This window comes from Cyanistes caeruleus, chromosome 2, assembly GCF_971803275.1.
Source record: "Cyanistes caeruleus chromosome 2, bCyaCae1.hap1.1, whole genome shotgun sequence".
Classification (NCBI taxonomy): Eukaryota; Metazoa; Chordata; class Aves; order Passeriformes; family Paridae; genus Cyanistes; species Cyanistes caeruleus.
The window spans coordinates 102,467,671-102,492,238 of NC_141702.1; the positions used below are offsets into that span (position 1 = coordinate 102,467,671).

Consider the following 24,568-nt stretch of genomic DNA (forward strand, 5'->3'; position numbering starts at 1 on the left):
GCTTAGCGCGGGACGCTGCCCGCGCTGAAGAGCCCGGTGAGAAAGCAAACCCTCCCCTACTCGAGATCCGGCTCTTCGGGCAGATGCGCTGTGATAAAAGTGCTGTACAAGGTTTATCATTTGACCTTCAGAGCACAGCTTAGCAAACGGGAGACTTTAAACCCACTCATGCTTGGGAAGTGAAGCGGGGGGGAGAAAAAAAACCAAACTCCCGTGTTTAGCTTTCGAAGAAAATTATAGCTGAACTGATAGTGTAAAAATGCTTTGCTGTGTTTTCTGTAGACAAATGCAAAGAATGGTTTGTGTTTATCAAATAAGTGTGACTGCCAGTGTGTACCTGCCTGATGTGCCCTGACGTTCTCAGTGAGTCCTTGCCTTCTTTAATGTACTGTAGAGGAACACTGTATTAGTGCTTCTATTAAAATAGGAAGAAAAATGCTAATATTAGTAACAATTCTCTTGTTACTATGTTACTGTGTTCAAACACAGCCTTTAAATTTGGACAGAAAACAAAAAGTCTGATATTAAGCAGATGGTGGAGAGGTTTCTTAACCTCTTAGGTAACATTAATATAGCCGTGGTGATGGTAGGTATACCTGGGGCCATACCTTAAAGAGTGTTGCTTTTGTGTCCCTTTACAGCTGTAATAATTTCAATGTTAATCCCACAGGATGTTGAAGTTAAAACATGTAGAACTTTCAATGCAAGTAACTCTTCTTACAGCCAGAAAGAGACATATTTTGGTTTCTCCCTGCTCTATGTAAGCAGGATTAGAGCTATTCTGGATCAGAATATTTGCAATTACAGAAACTTTAAAGTCTTTCATAGGGTAATGGAAAGTCAGTAAGTTGTGTAAATAAGATTTAGTGCGATGACAGTGTGGCAGTTGTAAGCAGTGTTTCGGGTTTTTTAACAGCTTTCTGGGCTCTTAAACTGCGCTGAGGTATACACCTGCTTTCCAGAACTATGCACATTTTTTTCTTGAAGTAGTGTGGTTCCAATAATTTCTGCTTGTAGCTGTATTTCATTCCAAAACTCAGACTATTTGAAGCTATTTCAGACTTTAATACATTTATTTTCCATCTTCTCTACATAGATATGCTTTTTTTTTTTTTATTAAAACTCTAGAATCGTACAAAACTTTTGGAAGATAGTTCAGAGCTCCTTGTTGTTGCTTCTATGTACAGTCTAATTATATCTATTGTAAATTTTGACTTTGTAGCTAAAGCACTGACATTGATTTCTGTAGTTGAAGCCCTGCAAATGATTTCTGGAAATGGTCTGCTGTTGTTTTGCTCTCTTTGCCAGGAGAAGTAACTTTAGCTTAAAAGCAAAGCAAAAGCTGTTTTGAGGGTCTGAAGAATCCTGGTTTTCCCAGCCTTTGCAGTCTTTCCCAGCTCCCTCGCCCCATAGCTGTCGCTGGTGGGTCCGTTCTTGTGCCGGCTTGGCAATGCTGGTTGCCAGTGCCCATCTGTACGTGAGCTGTGCTGCTGGCACGGTGACATCTGGAAACTCCCTGTCACAGGAATTATGGTTCCCGAGCCAGCCTGCGACACAGGAAATGAACTCATGGAGTCTCAGGTTCAGGACAGGACAGCTTCACAGCCTCGCAGGCTGTGGAGAGGGATGGCAGGGACAGCTGGCTCTCAGAACACTTGGAGGAGGGGAAATTTCCCCTCTACAAACCTCTTCTGCTTCATAATTGTCTGCCAACTACTGCCTTATGGAACAAGGACTTAGACTGCTGAAGATCTACTTGTTAATGGGGTGACATTAGTTGAGAAAATGGGTGTTTATAGACGGTGCAGAAAACAAACTGACCATAATGGAATTTCTCAAAAATAGGAGCTGTGTGATACCAATTCTCCAAGTGAAATGGCTGTATTAATAAATATATTAGGTAAACTTCCTTGTTTGTGAAATAAGATTTTGAGACTTCCTGAAGCTGAAATGCACAAATTTAATATACTTGAAATATCTGAGGACAAAAAGGAAAGCACAGGAATGGCTTGTTCTGGGTAGTGCCTGTATTTTGTATAGGGAAAGCTTTCCAGGGATGAGGTAGGGGTTAACAGCTGAAACGGAAAAGGAAAAATTAAAGTATTGAGAGAAACCAAGCACCACGTATGATAGCACTGGAGTAAGAGCTGGAGAATTTGAAAAATCTCTTGCTGAGAGCCAAAATGGAGATCAACAACCATAAAACATTAAAAAGTAGTTTGACTTTCTAAAGACCACTGCAGTGATAGATAAGTAGACATCTCCCATGAAATCCAGTATCAGACACCAGGCACCACTTGTTACTTCTCTCAGCACTGAGAAAAAGCAAAGATACAAAGAATTCTGGTAATGTGAAGGAGGAGCAAACCCTCCTTTGGAGTAGCTGTGCACCGGCTGGCACAGCAGACAAAGCCTGGAGAGGATTTAACTGAGTTTGCAGACTGTAAGATTATTGGCCGCACTGGAAAACTTCAGCGTCTTAAAGGACTGCGAGGCCATTACGGTATTTCATCTAGAAGGAGCCTTACCATGTAGTGCTGGGGTTGTTAAATGTTGCTTATTGTAGAAATGCACTGCTTCTGGAATCCAGCTGGTTTAGATGAATTTTAACCTGAAAAGACATTTTTGTTACTTTGGACATCGTGTTCATCTCAGAACTATGATGCTTTGTGTAGCTAGCAGGTCTGCAAAGTCCATAAAGCCTGGGCTGATTCAGCTGGCTGAGTGGTGCAGTGCTGACTACAGCTGAGAAGCTTTAGATAACTTTGAAATATAATTTGAATTTTGTCCTGCCTTAAATGAAAAGTCTGAAGTCTTACAACAGTTTCGTTTTGGTTTTGTGCAATTTACAGATTTGGGGTATTTTTTTTTTCTTATATGGTTAAAACAACTCTCAACACTTGGCTGTTCTATGTTGTCTCCTAAAAATCTATAAATTATCTGTACTAATATATTAGGTTATACTAAATTTCCATTACGTCGTTCCCTTTTGGATTTGCACTTTTATCATTCCCAATTGCAGTCATTATGAGTCCAGATGGGATTTGTTGAACCAATGTTTTTTTAAGTCTGGTTGGGGTGTTTTTGTTGTTTTTTGGGTTTTTTTTTCTTTTTAAGAAACTTAAATCGAGGAAAACTTCTTTCAGTTGAAGCCAAAGGAACAGGTGAACTTAATTCCAGTTTTACAAGAACATGCTAGTCATGGAGCACCAAATCCCACATAGTTTGTGTGGTACAGCATTACTTTATCTCCTGGAGGGCTTGCAAGGCGAATGGCAGCTGTCTGCTGGGTGAGCTGTGCTCACTGCTAGCTCCACAAATAATAGATGGATTACTCCATAAAACTGTCATGAAGGAACATCGCTGCAGCAGACCATGGTACATTCCAGATATGATACTCTTCAAAGAGTTGTTTTGAACTGCATGGTTAAAGTGCTTTCTGAGCAGTTACTGCTATCCAGAGTGCAGTAATTAAAGACAATTCTGGTTTTCTTCCCTTAGCAGTCCAGCTGGCATAATTTCTAAACAGATGATGAGATTTAAAATACCTTGTGTCCAGCTAGAGACGTGGGATGTATTAAACATGTAGATTAACACTTTTTCTAGTTGTATTTAATCTTCTATTAAGTAGGGCTACCTGCATTAGAACTTGTATTTTCTACAGCCTCATTATTCTGAATACCTGCCCACTGCTTCAAAGCTTTCAGGTGTAAATTTTCACAAGTCTGAAAACCCCACTACTGGAGAATGCCAGATCCTAAAGCACTCTGAGAAGTGCAGCAAAAATAAACTTCAACGTGGAAAGAATTCAGAATTCTTAAAGACTAAATTTTCAAAGATTCTTTTTTTTAGATTTTCCACACCCATGTCAAAAAATCTCAACTATGCTTTTACTTGTCATATCTTAATTGGCTTATTTATTCATCCTCTCAGATAACTATTTATTGGGCCATTGTTGCACCTCTCTAAGTTCCCAGTCACTGCAATTATGGCAGAGAAGACAAAACGCAGTGGAGAGTTAAGAATATAATCCAAGAATATATTTTGGTGTGACAGCTGCAGGTGAAATTTTGCTCTCAGTGGGTTTGCAGTCACTTCTGTAGAGAGGGACACAAATGAAGTATCATAGTACAGAATTTTTAATCACCTCAAACACGAGTGAAACAAAACTCAGATTGCATTAGCCTGATCAAATTCAATTACTCAAAATAGAAAAGTTACCAAACCAAATGAAAATGTACTGCCCAGCTCATATGGGAGTGAATTGGTTTGAGTCCCAGTTGTTCGTACTCTTGCTTTAATGTGTCACTGAAAAACTTCAAGGCAAGCAGGTGCTTCCATTGCCTCTCTAAAAGACTCCATAAAAATGGACAGAACTCAAGAGTTCCTCAAGGCTTAGGAAAAAAAGAAAGAATTAGCTCTATCTGTTAAAATTTTAATGTTTGAAATGGTTCATGAATTGCTTGTTCAATAGGAGAACAAAGGCAGAAATATAGGTTGTGGTACTGATGACATGATGATGGAGTACTTTTTGTCAAATTCAGTAGTTCTAAAACGTTTCTGAACAAAAGGTACACAGGTAGATACTACATCTGTGGAAAATAAAGCATTTCTCTTTGATCATATTAAATGGAGGCTGCTGAGCTGTCTGGACAAGTTACAATTCCCATACCAGTTTTCTCAAGGGGCACAGATCCACTGAAGGGCCAAGCCCGTGTGTCTGTGCCGGGATTGCCCGTGTGCTGCGGGCATGAGTTTGGGCATCTCTGTTTGGCACGTGTGTGCCTGGCACAGAGATGTGTGGTTTCCTTCATGAAGTGATTGAAAACAGCCACTAAAAATTAATGTTGTACATGTCCTGGGTTTGAAGTGAAGGGATGTGGGTCTGTCATCCTGAAATATCAGATATTTGCAGTCTCTCTCCCTTCTGTTCAGTTATTACAGTAGACAGTAACTTTGATTAGTGTACAGCAGTTTCAAGTGATAATGTGGATGGGCCCAACTAACTTAGAAATAAATGGAACAGCATCGCCATGCAGCCTATCTCTTATGTGAGTGAATGTAAAAATAAGCAGCCAGAAATTCCTAAAATGCTGCCAGACACCTGGAGAGGAGCTTTCTCTGCCTCAATGTCCAGCTCTTGCTGTGCCCACGGAGGTTTGGTGTTGCCTGCAGTGTGAGAGAAAACCAGACTGCTGAAACACAGTGGAATTTCACATAACTAACATGTCTTTTCAGACCAAACTGAAGTTTATCCAGCCCCTTGAATTTGCTCTCTGTGCTCAGCAGAAAGTCCTCCTTGGGCTTGACTTGCCTGGGCCAGGGGAGGGGGTACCCGGCAGGAATGTGTGGAATTGAAGGCTGGAAGAATTTGCTTGTCAGGCAGCATATTCTCCTGTTCTGAGCAGTTATCTGAATGAAAGTGATTTCCCAGGGCATCTGGCTCTGCACATGATCTAGAACAAATAGCAGAGGATTAATTTTTGTTTCAGAAGTGGAGGATTTAGCTCTGTCTCAGGGAGATGCTACGCAGGGGGCTGCCAGGGGGAGCATTCCAGTCGGCAAAGCACTTTCTGCTCAGAATAAGCATTCAGGCAATTAAATAGTTCAGCTGGCTGGACAGGCTTAGCTCTCTGAGCACTCAGCAGAGGTACCAGGGAAAAAAATGAGTTAGAAACTTCCTTGATTATCTGCCTTAATCTATGTATGTTGTCTCTCTCTGCAAAGTTCAGTGTCTGTAATTCAAGCCTTGCAATTTGCACTTGCAATGCTGTTAATTAAATTCAGTATTAAAAAGTCAAAGCAGTAGTAATTAACTGATTCTGTTTTTTCAACAAGTGTTGATTTATTCTTTTAAGTAGTACATAATTAGTGTTTTTTCTTCCTCTTTCTCCTCCTCCCTCCCCCAGGCCCACGTAAATTGGGTAGCAAACTCTTATCAGTGTGGTATTTGACCTTTCATGTTGTTTATCAAAATAATGATCTTCAACTTACCTTTTCATCTTATTAAAACAAAGTTATAGTTAAGATGGGTAAAACTGGTGGCTGTGAGCACCTCACACAAGTTTTGATCTTGAGCTGTGGTCACTTCTAAAATGCAAATAGTTCTCATTTACCTACGTATTGCTTGGAAAACCTTTTAATATCCTTTATTTACAAGACAGTACATTATGTACTGCCTTTAGAATACATGTCACTGAGAAACAAGAGCTTCTCAATCAGCAGTAATTCAATCCTGGGATTATTTTTTTGTCAGCTTGGGAAAAACTTCTGTCTTTTCAGTATTTGTAACAGTTCATTTTGAGCTTCTGCTGAGGATCTAGTCTACTATTCAGAAAATTTGATATGTCTGCTGAAATGGCTTGATTTATTCAAATGAGGCATTTCAAAATTTCTTTATAAACGTGAATATGCCTTGTTTTTAATAGAAATTGGAAAGAAGGTTACTGAAACCTGCATATTATTGGTTATTAATCTCTTTTGTGTGGGCTTGTCTCCTGCAGGTTTTCAAAGCACACAGGTAAATTGCAGTGCAAGGTGTGGATGGTGACACCGTTTATACCAAAATCTGTTTTTATAAATAGTGGCTCTAGCTTAGTTTTGTGCACAGTGATCTTGTTCTGTGCATGTCAGCCATTACTTGTTAGCTGTGACACAGACACTGTCAAATCTCTATTGATTTGACTTATAATTTGGTTTAGTGACTGAAAACTGACATAACTTCACTCTTAACATTTTGTTTAACAAATTTAAATAATTTGAAACATTCCTGGCAATGCATGTGACTCCTTTCTATTTCCGTTTTGAAAGGTGGAGCTCAGAGCAGAGTTTTACTCGTGTTAATCTAAAGTTATTTTTGAGCATCTGAAAACACTGCAGCTCTCTAAACTATGCTTTCTTTGCTTCTTCAGGAACATCACGTGTCCACTGAGAACTTGGAGCATGGCTATGAGCAACGCCAGTGACTCTGTGGTCCTGAGCAATGGCAGCATCTTGTCAAATGCTGCTGGCCCTGGGGTTGTTGCAGCGAATGACGGAGACATCACGGTCCAGCAGCTCCCATCCAAGGAAACACCAAGAACAAAACCAAGTCCAAATGGCTGCCTGCAACTAAATGGTACAATCAAACCATCCTTTCTGCCTTTAGACAACCAAAGAACTCAGCAGATGTTGTCGCAATGCTGCCGCCCTTGTCCGTACCATCATTCTTTAAGTAGCCATAATAGCAAGCAAGAATGTCATTCAGTGGTTGGCAGCTCAGCACCATCTCCTATGACCTCGTGCTGCATGCAGCCACACACTGAGTACTCAGCCTCTATTTGCCAAAAACACACCCCTGTCTATCAGCCTGCCTGCTGTCTTCAGCCCTCCCCATCCTTCTGCCTTCACCATCAGTGGCCTGACCATTTCCAGCATCAGCCTGTGCAGCAGCACATAGCCAGGATAAGGTAAGCGGGTTGCATTGTTTCCTAGTTCTCAGGATGGGTAATCTTCTCCAGAACTATTTTGTTTTCTTACAAAAGTACATCTGAAAGGAAAGAAACCAAATTTCTTTCCCAATGATTTTACAGATCAATTTTTGATGCATTACCAAGTTGTTATTTCCAGAAGAAACCAAGTCAGGAGATTTGTTTTGCTGGGATCCATGAATATTCCTGAGTTGAATTAGTTCTTTCTTGGGAGAAAAAAAAAAGACTGGTTTGTTTTTTTTTTTGGGGATTGTTTGGAAGCTCATTAGCTCTTTCAGAAGGCACAGATTACACCTATATCGTGTAAAACAAACCAGTATAGAGATAGCTAAATATATGCTGAAAGATCTGGAGTGTCTGTACAGTCCAATCAAAACACATATTTCCTTAAAAAGATGCATTGAAAAATACTTTCAACAAATCCATTCTCAAATGTACAGGGTGTTTTTTCTTTGTCAGGCCAGCTGGTTCAGTGGGTTGCCCTTGTGTCTTTTCAGTGTACGTTATCTGCTAAACTTCAAAACTGTGCTCAGATTGAGAAATTTGGGATTCTTCCAGCTTTTAGTCCTTTCTTTTCTCCATTTCATAAGAACCTGCCTCTTTGTATGTGTTAGCTTTGGAGTTCCAGAGCATCAGGGAGCAACAAACACAAGAAAAATCATCTTCCAGCCTCCTGATCCTGGGCAAAATCAGTCAATCTAAGAAGCAATTTCTAAAAACCAAATTCCCCATTGAAGGAAGGCAGTTTGAAGCTTTAAAGCATGGTTATTATTTTTTCTGAGCTACAGTTGGGCTAAAAGGGGTGAATTTTCATGGGAGCATTAAAAACTACCTTTCTCCCTGTTCTCCAACATCTGCAACTTCGTTCAAAAATTTGGAGCTGTAAGTGTTTCTCAGTCAGTTACAAGGATTTTGTCTCAATGAAATATATGAACTAATTTTAAACTCCTAAAAATATCAGACTGGGAAAACATGTAATGTGGAAAAAACTCAAAGTGAATAAAGCTTTATTTCTCCTAAGGTAGAAGCAGATGAAAATAGGGATGATAATGCAGAGTGCAAATCAGCTTTCTCCTGCCAGTTATTCTACTTACAAATGGAAAAAAATCTTAGTTGTCAGAACTGCTTACAATCAGAGATCTTTTTTCCACTCCATACTTGTTTAAATGTCAAGCAAAGATGTTGTATAATTTTGTATGCAAAGGTATGCAGGAAGCTGAACTATTGTAGGATCAGTCGTACTTTTCAAACTGTTGGAATGGTTGCACTGATTTCACTCTTTTTCTCCTTGTGCAGCAAGGCTGTAAGACTTCATCTGTATTCCATAGTCGTGAGGAAGGGAACAAATGCCATCCATAGTCTGCGTTTCTGGTTTTAGTCTAGAAATAATAACAGTGAAAATTTCTTTTGGATATGATAAAATAATGTTTTCTGTCGCACTTCACAGATACAAAAATTGTTTGAACTGCTCTGATTTGGCTCTTGAGCCAAGACACTGGTTTTTCATCTTGCACTTCCTTGCCATACCATACACATGTACAAAAATGTACAGAAATTATGCATAATGATTTATGATAAATGGTTTGTTTTACTGCGAGCAGTCAAAACAATAATTCAGTCCAGCCTTTAAAGCATCTATAGTTATTTAATCTATCTGTCAGCATACCCTGCATATCCATAGCAAATGATTACTGTACTGCTTCCATTCCCTTTTACTCCATTAACTACCCGTGGCTGCATTAATTGACAGTGTATACTGATCTATCACTTAGCATGGAACCAAAGACTTCTTTTCTCTCTCTATACTCAAGAAGATGTGTCTAAATACCATAGTCTCTCATTGCATTGTGAAGTTATCACCCAGAGAGGCCACTGTCAATGTAGACGTGTTGGGAGGTGAGAAGAACTGGGAGCAACTGGATGCAGCATTGCAGGTGGATGGGTGTGCACTGAGGAAGAAGCAAACTGCCTCATATGTAGCTACCTGGCAGTGCTAAAAAGGAGAGGTGATAAATGTGTATTCATTTTTTATGTGCTGGGGTAACTTCCTCTAAACAGAAGAGTAATGCTTATGTGTGTGATATTTTAATGTGGTCATTGTTCCACACTTGTAATTTTATTGCAGTTTGAGCTTGTAATCTGCACAACAGCTTCTTCTCCAGGTATTTTTATTAGAGGGTTGATTGGAAATCACCCAGCTTTATAAAATGTGCATATTTTAGCAGGGTTATTTAAAACACAGGTTCTCATACAATACATTAGTTAAATTCAGTGTGTAGTCAAACAACACTTAAATTAGCTTCTTTCTGTTTTTTAAAAATGCGTTCAAATATTGTTATAATTTTTAAAAGGGGGAAATTATGTGATTAGGTAGAAGAGGATGAGCAGTCTTTGCAGACTGTATCAATGATTCTTACAGCTCTGGGCAGGTAACCAATTGTTTCAGCACAACAGGTTTTGTCAGATTTTGAAGCCCGAGGCTTAACATTTGTCAGTGACCTAATATTAAAGGAATGTAGCTCTGGTATATCATTGCAGATTGGAGTGAGTAAGGACAGATTGAAATAATGCCACACTTGTCCTATCCTCTTAAAGCTGGCTGGATCTGGAATTTTGTAGCGGGTTCAGCTTTGAAGTTTGACTAAATTACATGGAAATATCATCTATTCACCGTATTTTGAGAGTCTGGACAACTGTTAATTTTTTTAGGTTGGTGAAAAAGTTCTGTAGCATAAAAGAAAATAGTTTTAGTGGTTGGTGTTTTGAAGCATGATTGTGGTAAAAAATTCTATTGTAAAAGTAGGTAAAAGAGGTCAATTTTTGGCCGTAATGATTCTGATGATTTTTAGATGTTTTTCTGAGGTTGGAAGATCTTGAGTATGAAGTTTCTTGTGTTATTTTGTGCACATATTTAAGAAGTGGCTCATGTAAACATGATCATACCTCTTTTTTCAGTGGCCATAATATCTTGACCACACAAACACTCCCTGGGAAATTCTAACCACCTCTCCATATCAGAATGCAGTTGTCTGGGGATTTGATTTGCTTTCTAACCATTCTTAATTTTACCTCTGTAGGAGCATGGCAGATTTAATTCTCTTCAGTACTGTTGGATGATTTTTTTCCCCCTACCCTGCCCTTTGGAGAACTCATGCTGAAGTATCCCTTTTTGTTTGAATGCTCTTACCTATCTCAAGAAGCCTGGGAGCTTAGACACACTGGAAGATACGTAGTTACTGCCCCTCCTTTTCTGCCACCTGCTTCTGTAGTCATCAGCAGCCTTCACCAGAGTGGAGTAGAAATGGGGAAAACCAAGTAAGGCTGTGAAAGAACCCTGAAGATTGATCCATAACCACTGGAAGCACCGAGTTAGGAGTCCCTAGGGAAAAGTAAAACTGTGCAGCCCAGTATCATGCTTAGTGGGATGAAAGGAGGATAAAATAAATAGTGAACAGTTGCATAGTTCTCTAGAAGAACTAAATACTACCGTTTAAAAAAGCCAGAAAACTCTTGCAGTCTTTCCTGGTATTTTTCGAAACCTCTTCTTCTTATAGCAATGTGTATGCATGTAAATAGGAGTGCAAGAGGAAGGATGTGCAGAGATCATTCAGGAAGTCATCTCAGGATTGTTGAAGGCATGGAATAACAGTGGTAGTATCTCTGGTACCAAATTGTATTGCTTCCCTCAGGCATGTATTGGAAGTTTTTAATGGGAAAACACCAGTTAAAAGCTACCTGTACACTTAACTAATCTTGATGCCAACTCTGCTGGAATGTCTCTGGTGCTAAAATTTAGAAAACTTAGGTCTGTGGACTCAGAGACAAAAGGTAGGGCAGCTTGAGCTTTTGCAGTGTCCAGCCAATAAATTCAAGTAAGCACTATGGGCTCAGGGTGAACCTGCTTTGTGTCACCCACTGTTATTTACTTTTTTAGACTATACTGTTAATGCTTTTGACTAAAGCAGACAAGTAAGGAAAACTGTTCTGAAAAGCATCTGAATTATCTGTGGTAAAAAAAAAAAAAGCTGAAAGGATATATGGGATGATCGCTCCACGGCCATGCACTCATCTCCAGCTGGAACAGGAAAATAAAATCTGTTTAAAGCCCCACGGAATCCTTACTTTGGCTAAAATTTAAGAATTGTGCCTCATCCCACCAGCTTACTTTGGAGGTTTTAGCTCCCAAAGCTTAGTTAGTTTAAATTGCTCGATTCAAAGTTTTTGCTTGCTAGGCCAATTATTATTCTAAAGAAGGCAAAAAACAGCATTGGGAAACTGGTAAAGCATCCAGACTTACTGTACATCTTGTTTTCAGTTAGATTTAAACCTTCTTTTGAAGTGTTTTGGCATTGCAGATTTATGTGGCTGTTCTGGGATTCTGGGTTCTGCTGTGTCTCAGAGTTCTGTGCCACACACTGTTCAAACAGTACTGCAGATATACATGAATACTTACACTTTATTTAATACTTTAAAACAAAGCTCTACAGAAATGAAAATGCTGTGAAGTAAGGATAGAACACTAGAGTTTCCTCTTACCCATTTTAAATTTTTCCTTCTAATTATTTGGCATAAAGATTAGAATCAGAAAAAAAAAACCAGAAAAAAATAAAAATCTCCTGTTTTTTCAAAAAGCAAGGGAATGTTTGCCAAATACCAATCTTAATAACAAGACTTCATTATGAAACAGTTCCCTGCTTGATTCTAGGAAAAGGAAAATTGTTATCTAGTACATTCTGCATGGCTTGCAGAGCTGATTTTGTGTATACATGTGTAAAAAATATTTTCAAATATCTTCATTTCAGCAACATGAACTGTTCACAAAAATTTTTCCACAGAGCTTTTTTAACAACCTATCCTATTTTGAAAGTTGTTAGCTTCTGCTTTTTTTCTTTGATGCATTAAAAGATATTTTTGTTTTCACTTTTTATATGAATTGTATGCTAATGTCTTAAGTACAAAACACATATGCATATAATGATTTAAAAATTAATAAAAGAGCCTTTCTGCCTTCCCCTAGGAAGATTAAAAATAGGAGTCTTTAAGAAGAAACCTTTAAGTCCGCTTTCTGGAAGTGGGATTTCTGAAGTGTTTTATCAGTCTTTATCAACTAAAAGGCAAAAGCTGTTACTGTCATTTCATTCAGTGTTCAGGATGTTGCAAATCTTTTGGTTCATGCTGTAGATCAGGAGTTCCTGAAACAATACAGATTCTGGCTCTATTCTCATTTAAGCCATTTATTCTATGTCAAAATAGGAGTTCTCCTCTTCTTATTATGAAGCATTAACAGCTCAATGGCTGGGGTTTTGATGTAGCTGAGAAAAAGAAAAGGAATGTGAAGCCATCTCATGCATCCATCTGAGTCCAAATTGGACTGTTGTGCACGTGTGGAGAAGTAGGGTTTCCCTGTGACCAAATAAAGTGGTTCTTTTTCTTTCTTTGTAGTAATTTTTCATATCAGTCTAATTTGAGCTGTGCTTCTTCATTTTCGCATGTTTTTATTTTAGTCTTGCATGATCTTTGAGTGTGATACCTTAAGAGTTTAATTTTGGTTTTATTAATACATTTGCTCTTCCCATGATAAATATTGTGCATTGTTGGCTGTGCAAATAACTTGCAGCACTTTCTGGAGCTGAAAGCAAAGGGCTGTATCACAGAGACCAGTATACAAATAAAAATGCCATTTATGATTTGGTTGCTGACCAAATTAAAAATAGCATGGCTAAGGAAGTACTAAGTGCACTTCAAAACCCCCTGCCATTCTAGGTTGTCCAAGGGATTTTTGCAGGCTTTTTAATTGTATTCATTAAATGTTAGTGTTTGTCTGGACTTCAAGTTGTTTGGTATCAAGCATTTTTGCCACAGGAAGGTGGTGCTTGGAAGGTTTGTGCTTTGGTCTGAGTGCAACTGAGTACCAGCCTGGCTGTATTTTGCTTTGCAGGTTCTGCTCCTTAGGGAATTCAGGGCCTGTGTGTGCTTGAAGATGAATTTCCCGTGCCCTGTATCCTTCACCTTTCCCTGAACAACAGAAGAGCTCACTCATAACTTACAATCTGCTGAGCCTTTGAGCTGTCTTTAGAAGATGTAAAGATGATAATGGGAGGGAGACCGTAAAAAACATGGCTCCTTTCTTTTGTACTAAATTGACTGGAAAACCAGCATCAGCTGTGCTCCTTCTGGAAAAGGACTAATTGGTGTGGGGTTTGAGATGACTTTTAAAACTGAGCATTTATGTACACTTAGAAAGAAACCCACAACATCCAAAATGATGTCAGTTTGTTGGAATGTTTTGACGATGTATAGTTTTCATGTACTTCTAATTTAGTAGGAAGCTTTACTAAAGTTCAGTTGTGAATAAGACAACACCAGACAACAAAGAACAACAGCCTAAACTATGCATGGCCAATGACCTGATTTTAATCACTCTTAAAGAGATGAGTTTTGAAAGATTTATGTATTCCTACTTAAAAGTTTTGAGTCTTCCTTCTGATGGGGGAAAGTGCAGCATGACCAACATCACCTTTAGAAAGCTCTTTATGAGTTACCAATCATTGTCTCTAACTCCTTCCAAAATCACTTGTTCCTCCTCTCTGATATTTCAGTGTTGTCTTCTTCTCCTAGTGAATAAAACTGATGTGCATGCTTTTAAATGGTCAGTGGTGCTTGAACAGCAAAACAAAACACAACCCTAAACACACTGCACGAGGGAAATAAAGAGGGTACCTGATCAATTTGGCATTCATTTTGCTACACAAAAATTGCAATGAGGTTTTACACTGATTACAGCCTGGATTATCAATGCAAAATAGAAATGAGATGATACCACTGACAGATCAATGAAGGTAAGGGAAGTTACAGGTAGAAATCCTGTTGGTATTTCAGAGAACTTAGCCTATTTGCAAATTAGTGTGTATTTTGGTTCTTTTCTAGTAAAATCATAAACAGATATATGTACGGGACTGGAAAAGCTTATTTGCATCACTTCTGCCACTTTTCCCATATTTTCTAGCATTTTAATGGGATACCTTGTCTCAAAATTCTTACGTTACATTTCTAGTTTGTAGGATGTTTAATTTGTTCTGTCAAATCAATGAACTTTTGCAAACGATTTGCTGAACAGCTTTGATTATGTTAAATCTGTTCTATAGTCTCTTCAATCCTAGAGTGCTTTTTTGGAATCTTAGCTACAATACTGGATACCTTAAATGTTAGTGAATTTTTTTTGCTTACTTGTTACTGAGCATACAAAATAAATTTCATGTCAGGAAATCCAGAAGATAATGTTGCATTATATATGTACAAGTTTTTGTTAGCACTCACAAAAGCTGAAGGGTCTTCTTTGTTTAAGTGCATATTAAATCCTTTAAAATATATTAATTGTGTTGAATACACATTTGTTTTTTTACTTAAAAGTTACTGCATTTTAAATGACTAAATTCACAGATACTGGAACAGGAGTTCAACACTGAAGAGAAATCCTTGACTAAATTTAGAACAAAGATCTTAAGTAACAGTATTTTCATTTGCTGCTAGAGATTAAATACGCAGAAAGATAAAAACTATTGTTTGTCCCCATAGTTAGGTGAATAATTTGGAGAAATTGTAAGTGCTTTTAGTCTATCTTTATAAAAACTCTCTGGTCAAAGGAGGTTTTCTGAGAGCAAAACTGAACCCCCTGGTGTCTTCCAGTCACAAAGTCTTATATCTGCACAGGAAGGAAGACTGAAGCATGTACCAGTTGAGGTGTGATTTATGACACTCCAAGTCTCCCTACTCCAGAGCCAAACTTCCATTGCTTAATGTCAGTCATGAATGCCCATAAGAACATGCACTTCACGCTGTGTGGAGAGATACCATCATAAAAATAGGCACTCTTGGACATTTTCGTTCTCACTGGTACCATGAGATGGGGTTTTTCTTCTGTGTATGTTGTGATTCCTTGGGTTATGTTAATTTCCTGCCTGTCAGAGAAATACAAGATGTGGCCATGACCTTGCATTGCTCCATTCAACTGGGAAGTGTAATAAAAACAGCTTTGAAATAAAATATTTCTAAGGAAGGGACTTTTTGCCAGTAAAAATGTTTTAAACTACTTTAGTCATCATTTAAATCCCAGAACATATCTATTAATTTCACTGTAATTACCAAGAAAAGAGAAAAGACTAATGGTTTTAGACTTGTGAAGGATCTTGAAATAATATTAGTCTGCTCCAAATTAGTTGTTGGCTTGTTTTCAAATAATGATTCATGGTGGTATTTTACTTAGCTTTTTTTTATTCTCTTTAATAGTTCAGAACTTTTGTTTAATTTGCCAGGCAGTGCTCTATGTGGTCCTGCCATCAGTGCTTCAGAACTTTAAGGAATATACATATATAGCTTCAATTAAAGCTTTTGAAGAAGTGTATACTTTAAATTGTGTATAAACTTTGCCATTTAAAGCAGGGAGAATCCAGTTGAAGTATGCTTGATGGCAATCTTCTTATTGACAGTTTTGGAGCAGTGTTTAAAAGCGGCTACACTCATTGGAGAAAATTCAGGGAAAGAAGAATACAAGAAGAGTGTTTGGAGGGTCTGTATGACTTGGCTCCTTCATATGCTCTCAGATTTTCCTACAGAGAAGATGATTTAATTCCTTTTCAAGACAAGTGAACTAAGTAGATGCTATAAAGGAAAAGAGCCAGCTCTCCTAGTGGTCGATAATATTTAGTCAGTTGTTGAAGATGAAAGAGGAAAGGCATTAGAAGTCAGACTTGCAAAAATGGGTTTCTAAGGAGCCCTAAACTGAAGATTTGGTCAGTAAATCCTGGGTTCTTACGTGGATACCATCCCTATGGAGCAGTGAGGATAAGGAGAGGGGGGAAGAACTCTAAAATCCCCCCAGCCTTGGAGATTACTGTAATAGGATTGTTTTATGTTTCAAATCACCTGTATGTTATAAATTTAGTGAGTTATACAGGGTTAGACTAAAATAGAAATTGAACTCAAATCCAGTTTCAGCTGGAAGGGACCTGCAAAGATCACCTGACCCAACTTCCTGACCCATTCAGGGCTGACCCAGTTAAAGCATCTTGTTAAGGGCGTTGTCTGAATGCCTCTTGAACATTGATGGGATTGGGACATCAACACCCTCCTTAAGAAGGTGTGGTCAGGTGTTTGACCATCTTCTAGATAAAGAAGTGTCCAGTCTAAATGTCCCCTGGCTCAGCTTTGAACCATTCCCCCATGTCCCAGCACTGTGTCCCAGGGAGAAAAGATCACCTCTCCACTTCCCTGTCTCAAGAAGCTGTAGAGAGCAATGAGGTCACTGCTTAGCTTCCTTTGCTCCAAATTAGACAAGTCCAAAGTTCTCAACCCATCTTCCTAGGATGTTTCTCTCAGTACTGTTACTAAACTTCCAGATGAAAACACACACATTTAGGATGTTAATAGGATTGTGTTGACCTTTTCCCATCTCTGGTGCCTTGATAGAAACATATTTCCCTGTTGTACTCTGGCATGAGCCAGAAGTTTGTCCATGGGAGATGTCAAAACTCCCTGTTACTTTTTCAGAGTAAGTTAATAAAGATTAATATTAATTTCATAGCAGAAAGGAAGTGAGTGAAATGCTGGCTTAGTTAAGTATATAGGGTTTGCCCCACTCTATAGGGTTTTATCCATTGGGCATGATGTAGGTCAGTAAAGCTTACACTTTTATGCTAAATTTAAATCAGGCAGAGCAAGAATCATTCAATGATTTTATTGTTAACACCTTCCTTACAATTGCTTTACTCACAGAAATGCACTCTTGTTTGCTCCTATTTGCTGTGAAAATAGAGCAGATGCTCAGTTGGAATTGAAGAGGTACATAGGAACACAGGAAAAGCAGATAAGAACTTTATAAAGCTTGATGTCTCAACTGTAGAAATGTGAATTGACATCTGTAATACAGTTGCCAAATAGTGTATCGATTTTTGGTCTGCTAAGTTGCATTTTGCTTAATTTTAAGGAAAAGAATAGTCATATTTACAACATTAAGAAAAGCTGCAACATTGACATTTCACGCATTTTAATGGGATGAAGTAGCAGTTAGTTTCAGATCATTTCACCCAGATAATCTAGACACTGAAAAATATAAAATCCTTTTGGATTATTCCTTGATATTTTATGTGGGGAATAAACCCGTGAAAATTGATTGCATTCTTCTTGGGTTTAATAAAACCTTAAAAAAGCAGCTTACCAGAAAACTGAATTCTCTATCTCCTTTACAATGTCATTTGCTGTGGGTTGCCCTGTTCCTTAGAGATGTAAACAAGTAAAGTTAAATGCAGACAAATACAATGAACACCACATGTTTAAAAAACATCTAGATAGAGTTAATGATTAGAATAATGGAAAACTGCTCATCACAGCAAAAAAATTAAATTGGGAAGCTTATAAAAACTTTTTTGGCAGCTTAATCTGTTAGATTTGTTGTCTGAGTGATTGTTAAAATGATAAAGTACATAGGTGTTATATCTGATATAACTGCAAAAGCTAGCTTGATATTTAGGAGCAATTCAGATTGTTCTCTTGGGTCAATGACATTCTGAAAACATAAAGATTTTCTTCCTCTGCAGGGATTTAGTTTGAATTGTGTGTTCTGATGGAGAATGTACAATATGATGCATATCTCATTCTATCCTGCAGGGATTTAGCTTATCCAGGAGTATAATAAAGACAAAAAGGTATGTTTTATCACTTCTGGTAACCAGATCCACCAACAAAGGGAATAGTTTCCCTCTGGCAAAGCAAAGCATTGAGGTTAAGCACCTCATAATCCTTGGACAGGAGAGTCTTTTATATTTTTCAGTAAACACAGCTATTTATTGCAACTTACCGTTTTTGACTTGAGTGAATCTTTCAAGTGAAAAGCAAGAGTGCAGAATGAATCTGTTGTCTTGTACAGGGCCAGGAACTGGATTTCAGTGATCCTGATGTGTTCTTTCCATCTCAGGATATTCCGTGATTCTATATTGTGTAAATCCTTTATGACAAATGTCAATCAGCTGTATATTTTTTTTCAAATTTTTGTGTAGCTCAGCACTAAAATTATGGGGCTGTATTTTATTGCTGGGAGAGCAGCTTCTGCTTCCCTTAGCTCCTGTCTCCCAGGAATGAAGCAGAGGAGAAGCACCCACACTGACATTTTGGGATTTATCCAATGCTGTTTGTTTTGTTAAACCTAAAAACAGGGCACAACAATCTCAGGCAGTGCCTTTGTGCTGCCTCATGCCAGGCTGGTAGACATTAATTTCAGCTTAAACTCTAACTGGCTTGTTGTTCCTCCAAGGAAAAAAAGAGGAAAAGCCCTTCTGTATCCAAGTTCCAGTCTCTACATCTGCACATAGTGAAATAGAAATTAATTGCAGCTAACTGAAATTACATAAATCAGAAATGTTTAGCCAGGAAAATATCCAGAATTGTAATAGGAATTCTAGGAAGGTAACGTTTGGATAAGTTAGATACAATTTGGAATGTGTTGATGCTTTTTAACTGGCTCAAAAAAAACCCAACAACCCAACAGACATTACTGTCAGTGTAAGCAGGAATGTTCCAATTTAAAATTGTATTAATATATCTTTCAACCTCTTTGGTTATTGATATCTGCCCATTTAACACATTTTTTAAAAGATAAGTGCTTCACAACAGCTAGAAAACTCTTCAAAGTATGCTTCAAAACACAGCCCATTTTGAACTGCAGGGTTTCTTGCACCCACTAAGGAAGCAGAAAGCATTGATTCCTTGAGGTGAGCCCAAGGGTTTCATTGATACCTTTCTCACAACTGAGGTTTGTGAAGAAAGCCTGAAAAAGAATGCCTTGGAATATCTAGATACTTTGTCCTCTGACACATTCAGGTTTATATTTCCCTGAAATGCATTAGATTAATGAAACACACTGCATTTGAAGTAAATCAGCCATAGTGTTTTATTATTAACTTCCATGCTGAGGAGCATGTTTTGAAATATTGCTTCGTGCTGTGTGATGTCCAGGTGACATGAAGGTTATGAACTAGATTTAATAATACATGGGATTTCCAAAAGCTTGTCTTCCAGTGTGATGCTTGAAATTAAGACCAAACACTCCTCTCTGACGTACCCTATTAACTTCCATGAGAAAAGTCATTCAGTGCTGTAATCCAAAGGAGACTGGCTTCCCTGGGAACTCAAAGTTAGGATGTTGCCATGTGGCACAGGGTGCTCCACTCCAAGAAGCCCAAGCATTGGTCATTGTCTTTCTCAGACTGAAACATGTGTAAAGCAATCATATTTTTTATACCTGTGAAGTGCCCCAATTTGAGTAGGTTTGTATATAAAGGAACCAATGTTTTCCACTACTTCACTGTTCAAAATACTGGTAGAAGCACTGAGGTTAAGTGCTTGTTTAGGCTGGAAGGGTGAATAATTAAAGGTGTGGCAGTCCTGTCCAAAGCTGACCAATCCTTCTGATATTTAGTTCTTTCCTGGAGTATATTTGCTGGTATTACAGCAGCCCTTTTTAAAGACACCGTTCGTCCTTTCAGCATGTTACACAGGAGGATGCTGGGCATCCAAAATATATTTCACTGAGAAACATCTGGGGTTTTAACCAATCTATTTGTGTGATGTTCAGACAAAACTTGCCACTAGGAAAACTAGGATGAAGCAAAGCATGTGTTTAGCAGGGGCTGACACTTGCAGTAAATGGTGCTAGAACAGAGCCTGTCCTTTTCGTCCTCTTTCCCCTCTTGGTGCAAAGTGTTTATTAGATTTTAATCTGACTGCAGTTCATGCAGTAACTTGGTTACTTGCTGGTCTTGTCACAAACAACTGTGATTGTCACTTTCTGCTATCAGACTTGTGAGAACTAAGTACAAAGGTAATTTAATACACAGATCAACTTGGCTTTTGTCCCAGCAAAAGAGTGGAATTCACCATTTCTTTCTCATGAAAACTGATGAGGACTCTTTTGTCCACACTTTTTTTTTTTGGAGGCTGATGGTGTTATTTAAACTGGCTCAATGAAAGTATAATACTTCAAAAATTAGATACAGCAGCATTAATTAAGTGGGAAAGATCTGGTTTTGCCATGCATTTCTGTATTTTGGAGCATAACTAAAGAATTTTGGGGCATAGTTTTCAGGGATAACTTTTCCTATTCACCAATATAATAGAGTCATCACAACAGCTGCAAGGGATTGGTTACACTGCTGGAATTCACCCGGGTGTACCCAGGTTTTTTCAGTGCATGCTTTTCAAAACAAAACAGTTTGATAGCAGGTGTGACCTTTAACCCTCCCTTACTTTGAAGAACTTAATCATCATCATTTGTTCAGCACTGAATATATTCTGCAGGTGGAAGAACAGAGGGAAATGTAGTTTGGTTTTGATGGGACAGGGGGAGGATAAAAAATGATTGTGTTGGTATTTTTACCCACTTTGTGTAAACCAAATTAGGCAAATTTAATTTTAAAGTCGCCTCCATACAGAAGAATGTTATTTCATCTGCTAATATAAACTGGAATTGTCATAGAAACCTTTATACAAATCAGCATAAATACAAAGCCTGTACTGAGCATTGTCATTGGGTGGCTCTGCTTGTGCCAAAGCGTTGTCTGATCCTATTACTCATGGCAGAGCTCATTATGGCACAGACAAAAACAAGTGACTGAATATATATATGGAAATTCAGATCTTTACAAATGAAAGCTAGAAATTCATGATTGAATCACCTTACTAACAATAAATATGTCTGGTTATATTTCTCTCTCATCTGTAAACCCAGGAGTCTGTGCTGCAGTTTAAAAAATTGTTATTCTCAACACTGTGGCTTTGCCCCCTTTTCCCTACAGTTGTAAAGGCACATTCAGCATGTGCTCTGCCTTGGTGCAAGTTCATGAAAGGGACTGTCTGTTTAAGCATTTCTCTTCATCCAGAGTCCTGTTACTGCTCCCTTCAGATTAAAGTTGAGTGAGTTTTGACTTCAGTACCTGGTTTCTGATCCTCCATTCTAGCCTGGGTTGGGAAAAGTTGGTTTTGTGGTTGAGGGTGTAGATCAGACAATGAGCAGTCCCCCAAGCCTGCCACAACTTCTTTTCAGCCTTGGGGAATTTACTGTTCAAAGTAATATCAGAACTCAGTTCAGTTTCTGTACATTCTGGCTGCTGGTGAGTCTGTTGTAATGCTACCAGAAATTATTAGCATCAGTTGAAAAATTGTGTGTATTTAGTACCTCTGGAAGTCAGATTTGTGTGCCTAGTCTGAGGGTTGGTGACTTCATAAATTTAATCTTTTGTGGCTGCATTCAGCAGAGAATCTTTGTCTATACCTTTCCTTAATCCTTGAGTTACTCTGCAACTGCAGATTGTTTTTCTCCAACTTTCTTGCTTTTCTCCAACTTCCTTATGGCTGAAAGTAGCAAATCTTACTACTGTGTAGTAGTGAACAACTCTTACAGCTTTGAAGAACAGCAGATTTCATTTCTATGTAGAGGATTAAGTTTTTCTGAACACCTGAGGAGTCTGAAGTTTGAATTGTTTATCTGTGTGTGAAAGCATATCAATCTATGCTTTGGCAACCTCAGAGTGATGCTGCTAAGTGATCTATTTTATGCAGGTACCTGCTCCTTAAATCAGTGCTTTCTGTACTTTTTCTAAGAAGTAATATTAAATGTGTCCTTGGTAAAACAAAATCATAACTTAACTGAAACCATTGTATGGTTACAACTTTGGAGTGATTTTATGTCACATTCTTGAAATGCAGATTCTTCATGAACTGGTCCTTAAGTGAAATTTATGTGACTCTTACTGGTCCAGTAGCTAAGAAATTGAAGTACCTACTGAACAGTGTTAGATAAGAATTGTTTTCACTTGGGTTTGCTATCTCCTCCTCAAAAGAATATACTTTATATTAGATTTTTAAGAAGTAATAAAAATTTGCATTAAAATATTTTGTAGAGGTATCCCATGTCATTCTACTTCCTGTATTATGGCAAGACAGAATTTGTGGCCAAAAAAAAATTTTTGTAATGGAATTACATAGGACAACTATGAAGTTTTGTGAATTACAGTAAGAACATGGTGTTGTGGTTGTCTGTTTCCATCCTGTCATGATTTTCAATAGTATTGAATTTTTATCATATTAGTTTATTTGGTTGCTTGTTGCAAACTGGAAAAGCCTCTGGAATAGTAATCCCAAAAATCAGCTGCATAAAAATCTACATTTGAAAACCCAGCTGTCTGTAGCTGTAATTATTCTCTGAACTACTTGTTTGCAAAGACTCAATTGAATGTGATTGTGGGCCTTTCAAAATAATTCATATCCTAAAATATTTGATATTTATAATTTATTTGCTTACCCATGTATGAGAATAATTAAACAAATTGGTGTGTGCATGCATATTTCATGCATTCTCAATTACTCTCTTTTTCTCTTCTTTCAGGCCAGCCAGACCATTCAAGTTACCAAAAAGGTAAGGTTCAGTGCTGTCACAGCTGAGGATTGTGGAATTATAAAGGTGATGGCAAAGCTGTTATTCCCCGTACAAAGCAAGAATATTCAAAGAAAATAATAAACATTCAAATTTAATCAGATTTTAAAAGTATTTCTTTAGGCAGTGGGTAGTAAACTTCTGCAACTGCCATGGGAAACTAGGGAGGCAGATAGTATCAGCAAGGTCAAACAACATTTAGAAGAATTGATCTGCAATGGGTCTCTAAATAAACACTGAAACAAGGAGCCAGGGACAAGTTCTTTAACATGCCTAATAACATATCTGTGAATCCTTAGGGAGCAGGAACGGGATAGAACATGCAGGATATCCAAACTCAGGCTCTACTTACAGACAGAAAAGCCATCCCATCATTAATACTAGGCCAGAATTTAAAAATCTATGCAGGTTTTAATGCTTCTTGTTTTCAACTATTTTATAGTGTTTTTATTACGACCTGTGCCTGGATATTCCATGCCTCAGTACTTTTTTGATTAAGGGTTGCTCTGACAAGTGGCTTAGTTGTATCATCAATAGTGATAAACAAACCTGGCAGACAGCTTCGGAAAATTTCATCATAGTAGTTTTTAATTCTTTCTAAAACCCCATGCAATCTAGAGCACTGGGTTTGGATTGTATAGGTTCTGTAGCATGGCAGGGTCAGAGGAAATGACAGAGCATTGTATCTAAAACTGTCAGTGCATCAGAATGGCAACAAGAAACCATTTCAAGTGAAAATACATTAAAAACACAATCCATCTTTAGGATTTGTTTTCAGTAAAGAGCGGGCCTGTTTGTTAAGTATCTGTTTTGAGTTACAGAAACCTGTGTTTTATTATGATTTGGGTCACACAAATACCTGTTGTTCATAATGAGCTTTTTACAGTACGGAAACTATGTATGGTACATTTCTGCCTCTACGAGCCTGAGGAGTGGTTGGACCTGAGGGCATTTGTATATAGGCCCTGAATTGAAAAGTTTGTCACTAGCCACATATTGTGCTTAAAACAGGAAAAGAACCTAAGCATTCTCTTTTTTACCTTCTTCTGAAGACATCATCTGAGGTCTTGGATCACCTTTGGACAAATTACTTGATAAGAGTGGTGCTTTTAGTGGTGCTAAATACAGATTGAGTTACTGTATCTCCTAAGCATTTTGAATTACTTAAAGCATGAATTTAAAAAAAAACAAACTAAAAACAACTAAAACCAAACCAAACCTTTTTTTTGTGTGTGGAAAACATCAGGAGGAAATAAATTAATGAAAGCCATATTAATTTTAATGATACATAGCTGGCTAAAATTACTACCATTCCAACAGACTGAAAACAGGGCAAAATGGCATAAACAGTGGTATTTCACTCAGTGACAAACTTATGTGAATTCATCATTCAGTGCTGGAATACTTTGGATAAAAAAAAACAAGGTTTAAGTGTTGCTGTATGTCTGGGTCATTGCACAACCAAGTAACAGTTTTAATTAGGCATCCAAAAGTGGGAGGTTTTATCCTGATTTAGAAAATTACTAAAGGATGTGCTTAGCACTAACGATATCCTTTCTGAATGTGATTCCCCCACTGAGGAATTGATTTAAGCATTTTCCCCTTGGACTCGGGCATT

The 24,568-nt window shown here is 37.9% G+C and overlaps 1 protein-coding gene across 8 annotated transcripts in view; it reads left to right on the forward strand.

Moving 5' to 3' along the window:
• The window catches only part of DISP1 (dispatched RND transporter family member 1), an 85,032-nt gene that overhangs the window by 46,420 nt on the left and 14,044 nt on the right, over positions 1–24,568 (forward strand). For 7 of the 8 annotated variants that reach the window (XM_086878822.1, XM_086878821.1, XM_086878819.1 and 4 more), the window contains 2 exons: positions 6,912–7,448; positions 22,903–22,932. In XM_086878822.1, the coding sequence (XP_086734948.1) occupies positions 6,943–7,448; positions 22,903–22,932 (536 nt within the window). In that variant the 5' untranslated portion in view covers positions 6,912–6,942. Of the gene's footprint in view, positions 1–2,256; positions 2,504–6,911; positions 7,449–22,902; positions 22,933–24,568 lie in introns of those variants that run through there. The other variant, XM_086878824.1, reaches the window with a different exon arrangement.